The 11,471-nt window shown below is 34.8% G+C and overlaps 1 protein-coding gene across 1 annotated transcript in view; it reads right to left on the reverse strand.

The window, feature by feature from the left end:
- Window positions 1-11,193, reverse strand: part of LOC122035803 (protein SUPPRESSOR OF QUENCHING 1, chloroplastic-like) — a gene marked incomplete at its 5' end in the record, with an annotated part of 64,540 nt that extends 53,347 nt beyond the window's left edge. Inside the window, 3 exons of the mRNA XM_042594914.1 lie at window positions 306-393; window positions 4,729-4,858; window positions 11,001-11,193. Of these exons, the coding sequence (XP_042450848.1) occupies window positions 306-393; window positions 4,729-4,858; window positions 11,001-11,193 (411 nt within the window). The remainder of the gene's footprint in view (window positions 1-305; window positions 394-4,728; window positions 4,859-11,000) is intronic.
- Window positions 11,194-11,471: the final 278 nt, after the last annotated feature.

The following is an 11,471-nucleotide window of genomic DNA, read 5'->3' on the forward strand; positions in this document are numbered from 1 at the left end:
ACTTGAATTTCACCCAAGTATTTTTACCTTCCATTTGGATGTGGTAAATACTTGGTGGTGCATAAGCTAATAGGAAGAAGAAAATCATTTTAGTTTATTTAGGCACAGTGCCAACTGTCGACACTCAAAAACTATATAGGAGTATCATATCGTACCAATTCTAGGGAAAACTTAGTTGGACATCTCTTTGGACTTTGTTGAAGGGCTATTATTATGGACGCCTTTTATATTTAACCAAAAGGAGATACATCCTGATGATTTAGAAAAATAGGAGTGCCTATATGAATTTCACCCAGTGTTTTTACCTTCCAGTTGGATGCAGTAAATAGTAAACAAGTAATTGCAATGCCCAAACTTCCATATCTTAGGATCTGACTACGAGAGCCTTGCAACCTGTAAGTGGTTTCTCACATTAGAATCACTAAAACGTCTAGGAAAAGCTTTAGAGGTTGCACTATCAATATGAAAAAAAAAAAATGGAGGTAAGTTGGACAGAGCAGTAGGGAATGAAATTTTCATATATATATAAAGGAACAACACAAGCATAAAACCATTATCTCATGCATAAACACTCCATAGAATCAACAGAGGTAGGATATGTGAACGCATTACCCAAACCACTTGGAATTAATAACTTTAAGCTAACCCTTATTAGCTGCTTCAGATCCTCAACTCAGAAGTGACACGGACCACACATAATTTACCTGATCCACTACAAATCCATTCAACCCAGATACACTTCAGGATCAAAAAGGATAGGCTGGTTAAAGTCGGATGGCAGCATCATTCTGACGAGGAGGCTACTTAGGAGCTCGAGGATACAATCCGAGCTCGATACCCCCATCTTTTTACTTGAGGTATGTGGGTTAAATTCTGTTCAGCCTTTATTTGGTTGGTTATTACTAGTATTTGCTGATGGTAAATAACGAAATTTGGGGACTAAATTTTTATTAGTGGGGGAGAATGTAAAATACCGAAAAAAAGCGAATAACCATAAGAGAATTTTTAGAAATTTTCTGGAAATTTTTCGGAGCTCGTATGACGAGTTTAAGGAGATCAATTATTGGGCCAAGAGAAAGCCTGTTTGAGATACCCAAAAGTGGAAGTTGATTGAGGAATTCAACCTTAGGTTTAATTAAAAATAACTAAGTTTAATTTCCAAACAAATTTGTTTTATTTTTTTTATTTCCTCTCTTCTCCCGATCCCGTGTCCTAGCCTTCCTCTGCGCCGAACTCCCCTTCTCCCCTTCCTGCGATGCCGAGCCCACCAACATCGTCTCCTCCTCTCCTCCGCGCTGCCGCCGAACCCTTCCCCTCTGCCCCAGCTTCGACGCTGCCTCCTTTTCCCTTCTCCTTCCCCGATTTCCTCCTCGCCGCCCGATCTCGTCCCCTCCTCTGCGTCACCGGCACGGATCCGAACCCGATCGCCTCTCCCTCACTCAGCGTGGAGCTTCGACCCCCTTCTCATCTTCCTCTCGTCCGCTCAAGCGTCATCGATTCCTCCCATGTGACGCCGACAACCCTTCTCCCCTTCCTGCGACACCGAGCCCAGCAACATCGTCTCCTCCTCTCCTCCGCGCTGCCGCCGAACCCTTCCCCTCTGCCCTAGCTTCGACGTCGCCTCCTTTTCCCCTCTCCTTCCCTGATTTCCTCCTCGCCGCCCGATCTCATCCCCTCCTCTACGTCACCGGCGCGGATCCGAACCCGATCGCCTCTCCCTCACTCGGCGTGGAGCGCCGACCCCCTTCTCATCTTCCTCTCGTCCGCTCGAGCGCCGCCGATTCCTCCCATGCGACGCCGACAACCCTTCCTTTCCTCTTCCCCAAATCGACGCTGATCCTCTTCCTTGCTGTTGATTGAGGTCGCGGTTGAAGGTAAGATTTGGTTGGAATTTGGTTGTTGCTTGATTTGTTATCTCCACTTCTTGATCTCGACTTGATCCGACCAGTGGGAAAGATTCCAGGGAGATTGTGCTCTGTGGGGTGTTTTTGGTTCCGACATCAATTCCATCCAGCAGCTCACCTTGTTCCAGCAACAACAGCAGCTGTGAATTGAGATAAAGGTGTAGGAATTTGATACAAATTGGTTAAGTATGATTTAGGTTTTATGGTAATTAGGTGAAGCGTGAATTGTTACTAGAATTGATTTAGGTTTAGATTTAAATCTAATTAACTGGTGGATTGATTAGGGTTAAGGCAACTAACCCTAGTTAACCATTGGATTAAATATAGTTAGAGTTAATGTCTATGATCGATTAGGATTTTCCCTAATTAGGTTTGGGAATTTTATTTAGCTGTTTAATTCATATGAATTTAGCTAAATAAAATATATGTATTGATTGATGCAGGACTCTGATTCGAGTCGAGCGTCTCAACGACGGATTGGTTGATACGATCTTTTTTTTTAGGCGGGTACTTCTGACTTATCTCTTAATATAGTCATGTTAGATATGCATAATAGTTTATTTCTAGCGGTAATGATTATGGTTGCATCTGCTTGATATGCCACTATCTAGTTCTTGTTGTCTGCCTATATTCCTATCTGTTATGCATTCCTACTTATATTTTCTTTGATTGCCGCCATGTGTATCCCTGTTCATAGAAATAGTGACTTACATTGCCTACTGTGTAGTAGTCTTGTTGTTCGTCATATCTGATTTGTGTACCTAGGTTGTTGATACCTAGACCATCGTATGATTTATTTCCTTTTAGTGCATTTTATATGGAGGGTACACGGTCTGTATCTACATGTTTAGTGGCATGCAAGATGCTAGCGATGGTCAGCTCCATTATTGTTGAGCGCATCGCCAGTTACATGGTCTGCATAAACAACCACTCGTGAGTTAGTGGTACATCAATCAGGATGTGTGCAACTTGCTCTGTCAAGGCTTCGTTGGTCCGCTCCTAGGTCCCCTTACTATGATACAGGGAGACTCAGGAGCAGTGATGGCAGAGTGCACAGTTGTCATAGCTTTGCCCACTCAGTCTCACCATCGCGTGTGAGATGGTTGACTGGCGTCAGGGGTGACACATGTCAGTTTTGCACCATATGCATAAATTACATTTATTGTTTGTGATTGCTGCATTTTGGATGTTGCATTTATTTGGGTTGCATATGTTTGACATGCATACAGGTGACATTTTGTATCTGGTCTGACGACCCTTATATTCAGATAGGAAGTCCTAGTGAGTACAGTTTTCTTCAACCTTTTTAGTTTGCATTTCCTACTTTTGTTCAGAAAACCATGATGATTACTGCTAGTCATATCTTATTATGCATATCTATCTGGTATCCGCTGAGTTATTGAACTCACCTCGTTGATTATTCTTATTTCAGGTTGAAGTCGTCGGGAGGTTCAAGGATTTTCGCTTTGGTCTTTTGGTTTTTGTTTATTTGTTTAGAACTATGTTTCAGACTTGTTCTGGTTTTGGTACTCTGGATTTTGTGTGGCTTGTCTTTGAGTAATGTACTGGTTGGGTTTTGTTTGCTTGGTGGATTGTATTTGGTATGTTTTGCTACGCGCCTGCCGGACGGGCAGAAGAGGTAAGTTTAGATGATATTTTCGTTTTCTTTTGCATTGTGTGGATAGTCGGAGGCTGTTTTATTAAAACTGCGTGGATGGTTTTATTTTTGTTTGATATATATACCAATCGTGTTGGCTAATGAGTGTGATCCCTGAGGGCTACGTATATAAGTCTCATATTGTTACCCGTATAGGGGAGATGCTGTCGAAATTTCTTCTGACAGAGACTACCTGGGACGTGACAATTTATAAAGCATGAGCACTAAATATCTTTGTACTGAAAGGGTTGTCAACCTTGTGACTGTTCATGCATGATGTCAACCTGGTGACTTTTCATTCATGATCTTAATGTAAGTTGTCAAGGACTAAGTAATAAAGAGATCTCCCAATCTGTAACTACTAGCATAGGTCACACAATGGATCCACTGTAAAACATAAATGTTTAAGTTACCCTATAATAATTAATCTTCTCGCTGTTAACTAAAATTTAGGAACAAGAGAAAAAAGTAATGCAGTTGATAACAAATAAGTTTTAGAATACAAGGAAATATATAAAAGTACATATTCATTTGTTGTGCACTTATAAATATAATATAAAAATCAAGAACCCGTTTCAGTTCTAGAAACCATCATGTAAGATTTCCATATCAACAGAATAATAATCCGCTTATCACGTTACAGGCAAAACACATGTGATCTTATTTTCCCATGTTGATGATTATCCTTGACCAGTTGATTATTCCTCTCTTGACTCAGTCAACAATGCCTCATCAACATTGCAAACAAATAGTTTTTCCTTGATCCCATGACTTGTTTGCAAGGGGCAATCCAGTAAAGGCGAGATGGTTTGCAGATCAGCATGTAGAAGTCTGAATTTTCCACCTCAAGTTTCATTTAGATCAATTGAACAATTTCTCAAGAAACAACCAAAAGCAAGCTTTCCATTATTATTTATTTGAAATAATATGAATAGTTATATCAAGAGAAATAAATTTCTGATGGTCCTTAAGTAATATTTTTAACCTCACTAACCACAAGTTGAAATGATATAATAGCGTCGATATATATATATATATATATAAAGCATAATCCATTCATCCTAAAACATACAAGCAAGTACCTGTTAATCTATTATACCACTGGCAGAAAATAAAAGAAACAATTGAACTCAACAATTAATACATCAAAGATAAGACTGACCTTACCCTCCATGATAATGGTTTTTCTCACTTGCAGAGTTCACATCCTGAACAATACCACTTATGACCTCTTCAGCTATGCCACTTGAGGTACCATTTGGAGAGCCAATCTCACGTGTTTCTTCAACCTTCTTATCTGCAACTAATTGTCTTCTTTAGCATCAAATGGGAAGGGTAGCATAGAAGATATAATCCGTTTAGATTAGTTTAAATTGTCCAAATGTTAAAATTCTATAAAAGTTGGTAGAAAATACCCCCATCACTTAAAATCTCAGCCCAAGACTGATCTTTTCACTAATTATGGTCCAGCACAATGATGAGGACCAATCGCATCAACAATGGTGCAGAAAGAGGAAGAAGAGAAGATAGGCATTGCCACAATCACTATTCATAGAAAGATGAGATAAAGGATCGAGATCCTCAACTAATAGGCTAATTGGTTTGGTCTAATAAGTTAATGGTATCGAAGGTGTTCTTGATTATTGATTAAGACAGATAGTAGTGATTGAGACAATTACTATTTATCTACTCCAAGAGTTTTGCACTCGAGCTTGAAGCAGAAGTGTGAGTGCATGGCCTAATGAAGCAATCATGCAACCAATGATGCAAGCTGAACCATCCGCCTCATGGTCAAGGGTAGAGGTGATTTCCTCATCAGTCTCATTTAGTGAAAGTTAAAATAAAAAGGAAATAGATGATTGCCTAGGGTTAGGCATCATGATGTACAAAACAAACCCTAACAATAGAGTAAGAACTTAAATGGGGTAACCATTAAACTTTGACCAAGATGTTGACCATTCAATAATTGTAATAAGGTGATAATGATAACAATGTTACCCAAACACAAGTAGGAGTATCTAATACAGGCATGAGACCTATGTGTTAGCCATGAAATTTTTCAAAGCGAGGATGTGGGTAGCTGTGACAAGTAGTTTAATTTTTTTTACAATACAGGAACACAAGAATTTGTTAACATATTCTGACTTCTGTATTATTTACATAGCATATTTAGTAAATTCTTAAGAGCTAAAACATTAAATTAATATACCCTAACTTAATAAACCTGCATCATTTAATATAATAATCAAACCCTAATTTATATATCATCCCTAAAACCCACCTAATCCTACTCCACCACAGCATCACAAAATCCTCTATCCTCACAGCACAAGCAGGCCCCTCTCCTCACTCAACACTGTCATTTCACATTCTTCATCAAGACAAACAGAGGACTCTACTCAGAACTATTTCCTCTTTCTCTTTTGCTAATGTTCCTCCCACTCTTCCTATTTATTTACCTTCTGCTCCTCTGCACTTCATTTGCTTGATTTGTGTGAAGAACGAGATCACACTGTCTTCAAGCCCCCAAGGACAGGAGGGAGTTCACCAAATTCCAGTATCCCAAATGATAACCTTGGTTTAAGTATTATAGACCTCAATAGTGTGTTATCTTGTGATTCTTATCCATGCTTCCACACCAATCTAAATCAGCAAAAAGCTTATGAATGAATAGAGGGAATGAGAACTCATTGATTTTAGGGAAGCAATTGAACTAAGTAATTAAAACTATAGATTGAATGATTATGCAGAGAAACAGAAGACTAAAATATTGAAGGTAACTGTTAGACTGATGTGAAAATTAAGGTTTCATATCCACGGTATTCCTATTCCCCTCTACCTATTGATACTATTCATTAATATATAATTACAATTTCAACTTATAATACATGATATAGACAACTAGACCACAAGTATTTGTGCTTATCTATAGGGCTTCAGAAACATATTTTTACGACGGAATTAAAATCTATTTCAAATTTTATTAAATTAGAGGCAAATTTGTTGCAGAATTATTTTTCCGCTTCACTTTAATAAAATATAATATTTGAAAAAAAAATTGAGACAAAATTTGAAACAAATTTGAGACGAAATTACAAATAAATGTGTATAAACAAAAATAAATACAGATTACAAACGTAATTTAAAACTGTAAATAAAATTAAAATGTATTTCAGATTTAGATAAATTAGAGATGAATTGGCTATAAAATTACTAATCTGTTTCACTTTAAAAAAAAAACATAATATTTAGAAAAAAAATTTGATACGGAATTTGAAACAAAATTACAAATAAATTTTTATAAAAAAAAATAAATGCAAATTACAAACAGAATTTGAAACTATATAATTTCTACCACAAAATTCATTTAAAATTTAATGAAAAATTGAGACAAACAATAAACAGTTTCAAATTTATAAAAACATTGATAAAAAAAATTAAAACGGAATTAAAATATGTTTCAAATTTAGATAAATTAAAGACGGATTTGCTACAGAATTACTAATCTGTTTCAATTTAATAAAATATAATATTTAGAAAAAAATGAGAGAATTCTAAACGAATTTGAGACGAAGTTATAAATAAATGTTTAAACAAACATAAATATAGATTACAAATAGAATTTGAAACCGTATAATTTTGGTCACAAAATTTGTTTCAATTTTAATGAAAAATTGAGATAGAAAATAATTCTTTTCAAATTTATATAAATAATGATAAATTTTTTTAAAACAGAAAAGAAATCTATTTCGGATTTACATAAATTAGAGAAACATTTGCTATGGAATTACTAATCCATTTCACTTTAATAAAATATAATATTGAAAAATTTTGAGACTAAATTTAAAATAAATTAGAAACAATTTTACAAATAAATTTTTATTAACAAAAATAAATACATATTAAAAATGAAATCTAAAACAAAATTATATTTGTCAAAAAAAATCTATTTAAAAAATAAAAGGGAAAAATTCTATTTTAAATTTTAAAAAATTAAAAAAAAAATTGATGCTGATCTAAAGCAATCTGTCCTAAGTTTTTTATCCTTTTCTTCTTTATCTCGACACTTCATTCTCTACCTCCCGATCGCACATCTCAAGTCCACACCCAAACCTCCCTTCTTCCTCCTCCATCCATAGTCCACTAAGGTCGACGGGCCACCACCCTCTCTCGATTGGGAGAAGCTCCTACCGTCGACAACCCTTCTTCATCTCCTCTACCTCTCCCAATTGGGAGAGGAGCCATCTCGTCCTCCCCAATCCTCATCCCAACGCTGCCACCACATCCTTCCTCACCAGCGGCCACCACTCCATCTTCTTCCTCTCCCGATTGGGAGAGGAAGCGTCACCTTGGGAACTCTTGAATCCGAGGCTCTTCCATTCATCCATTCTCATCCACAACCCTCTATTCAATTGGGAGAGATTTTGACAGCCCACCTTCATCCGTCGGCGAGTTTATATAAGACAGCTTCGGGATTCCAATCTCTTCTGCACCATACACCTTTCCGAATATGGAGGGGGCAACATGATTCATTTATGGCACTCCTCACACGCCATCCATTCCAATCGAGGGAGAAACTTCATCCACAACCATCGTCCATCCGCAACATTCTTTCAATGTGTTAGTTGATTTTTTTTTGTGTTGGATTGTTTACTTTGATTATTGAATTGTAATGACATTAGCTTCCCATGTTAAGATTGCATGCACTTCTGTTTAACTTGATTAATGCTCACATGGTGTTTGATGAAATGTTTCTTCCATTAGTTGGACTCTGGTTGATGCATTTAAGTTGTTTACTTTCTTGCAATGGTTATTTCGTTCGAATATTTAAATTTGTGTTCTTTATTTGGATGCAATTATGTTAGATTAGATTAGGTTTGGTTGCATGTTAGTTTCGTTAGACGCTTACTTTATGTTATTTCTAATTCTCCGCAATTGTACTTAATTAGGTTAGTTTTCATTACTTACACTGCCTTTCATTTTATAGTCTTAGCAACTCAACCAAAAACTCCATTGCGTTTCATTCTTAGTCTTCGCGATTAGTAACAAATCCATGATGTTGGCTAGGAATTCTAAATTCTACAATGTTAATAATGAATTATGTGTTGTTATAGATCTATGATATATAGTTTCAGTTAGCTAAAATTACGTGAGTTTATAAGTTTAAGATGTTTCAATTTGTTTCAGATTCCAATATAGTGATTTTAGTTTTAGTTACTTCTGACAAATATGTTTCATATTGTATGAGTATCAGCAATTTGAGTTTTGTCGGCTAGGAATTCTAAAGTTTTCGATGTTGATTCTTTAGATCTGTGTTATATAGTTTCAGTTTGCTGAAACTATATGAGTTTATAAGTTTCTGATGCTGACAAGTGCTATTAGCTTCAGTTTGTTTCAGATTCTATAGTGATTTCAATTATTTCCGACAAATACTTTTCAGATTGTATGAGTATCAGCAATTTGAGTTTTGTTGGTTAGGAATTTTAAAGTCTTTAATGTTGATTCTGAATTTTATGTTCTTATTGATTTGTGTTGTTAGTTTCAGTTTGCTGAAACTATGAGTTCATAAGTTTCTAATGCTGAAGAGTCAAACATCATTTTGCCTTTTAACTCATCTCAATTCTCACCTTTGATTTAACTGCACCAGGAGTTTTAGGTTTTACTGTGACGGAAGAAGAGACTACATCTTCAATGTTAATTTTGTTACTATGGTCAAGTTGCAGGCAAGTAGAGGTATGCATTATACAGGTGCATGACGAACCTACCGTGCATATATATTTTTGCTTTAAAGAAAATTTCTTGCTGCATGATGAACCTGCCACACATATATAGGTCACATTAAGTATGACAAGGGGTGAATGCATTATTGGTTATTAAATTCTCTGTAGGTTGCATTTATTTTTTGTATTTATGACAAGAGGTATCCATTTATTTTTTTATTTATGTGATGCAGGATGTAAGTAGAGGGAAGGATATCAGTATCAACAAAGGAAGATCAAGGGGGAGAGGACGCGGAGATGATAATTTGTTATAATATAAGAGAAGTATATATATTTAATTCTTATTAATGGTATACAAATTGAAGAAATCATCGAGTTACATAATATTTACTTTGATGATGAATGTATGCAACATGATACTATGTCTGAATTTGACAACATACCAAATGAAATATAAGTGTGTGAATTTTATCTCAATATTGTATTTATTAAATGACATACATTATATGTATTTATTTGTTATAGGATGAGGTGGGAAGACAAACTTCAGAAATTATTGAAAGCTAAAAAAAATTGGAACTCGTTATCACAAAAAAAATAAGCTTATCGAGGAAGTAAGGCAAAAGAGAAGAAAATCTGAAGGAGATGGTTCGATTCAAAAGGTGCATATACAAATCATTTGTATGATGATCTAATCCCTGTGAACTCGTGATAGATGAAATAAAAGTTAAAGGATTTGTGTTAGAATTTAAAAATTTATCAATTACTTGCTAAATTTAGTTGAATAATGTGAATATTTATGTATCTTTAATTGTATGATATTTTTAGATTATAAACTGTTGTTTAATATTTATAATTTATTTGAAATGTGTGATTTTTCTTATAAAGTAATATGCCGATGAAAAATATAGAAATAAAATATAATAAAATTTTAGTGATAAATTTTAATATAAATTTATATACGGATTTATAAATAAAATTGTAAACAAATTTATAAATAAATTAAAATTATATTTGAGATTTAAAATAAAATTAGATATGGAATTTATAAATAAAATTGTAAACGAATTTACAAACAACATTATATTTATTATGTAATTTGAAACAGATTAATGACAGATTCAAAATAAAATTAAAAATAAAATCTGTATTTGAAATTAATTTCATTGATTAAATAAAAATCAAATGTATAAACGGTTTTTCGATCCGTTTTTGAAATTAGAAAAGGAAAATTACCATCTCAAAATTACTCACGGGGCTTTCACTAATGGATTTTTGAGACGGAATATTTCATCTCTTATTTGAGACGGAAAAATGACTTTCAGAAACGGAATTTTTCGTCTCTAAAGCCTTATTTTCTTGTAGTAATTAGGTATCCTCCACTCTTCCTAAGTTGGCGTAAAGGTATAATGAAATCCCAGCTTGCTACAAATATACGCAATCCTAATAGGAGAGTTGGTTAATAAATTGACTGCAAATGATTTGAAATGACAAATTATAACAATTTCATTAGGTTGCACCAATGTAGGACTAAAAAAATCAATTTTAGTCCAGCTCATCCTCACCAGCTATCAAATTATGATGCAGAGGAATGAAATCTTCACATACTATCAGAAAAATAAATATGATAATATAACAGTAAAAAAAATCCTGAAATGTATCATGCACCCTACTATAGATTCTTATGAGGGAAGTAAAAAAGCAAAGTCAACTACATACTTTGATCAACGGAATGACAACCATGTAGAATGTCATCAATTGAAATACTTCCTATATCTTTTCTCACGAGTGATGGACTGGCTTTTTGCAGCATCACCTCAGATATGGTAGTGGTTACAGCAATGCATCTGCAAGTTATGTGAGGATTCTTAGTATCGAAGAATGGCACTTCAGAACCATAATGGCAGAAAGGTCATCAATGTGATCATGGATTTAAGAACGGCTACTATGAATTTATTGGTCTAGGCCTTTAGTTAACCCTAGTTTAATTAAGTATTTGAAATTCCAATTAATTGGGTTTAGTTTGAGTTTAAAGAACCTCAAATAAGTTTCATACAGTCTGAGTTCGTCTCGCTTGATACAGGACAAACCCAATCTTCGTACCTTCCAGTGGGTCACACAAATGGCAAAGATGAACCTATAATTTTTGCTCTTACATATTGGCTTTTTGGTTTTGGTGCATTAGCGAAA

This window comes from Zingiber officinale, unplaced genomic scaffold (genome assembly GCF_018446385.1).
Source record: "Zingiber officinale cultivar Zhangliang unplaced genomic scaffold, Zo_v1.1 ctg112, whole genome shotgun sequence".
NCBI lineage: Eukaryota > Viridiplantae > Streptophyta > Magnoliopsida > Zingiberales > Zingiberaceae > Zingiber > Zingiber officinale.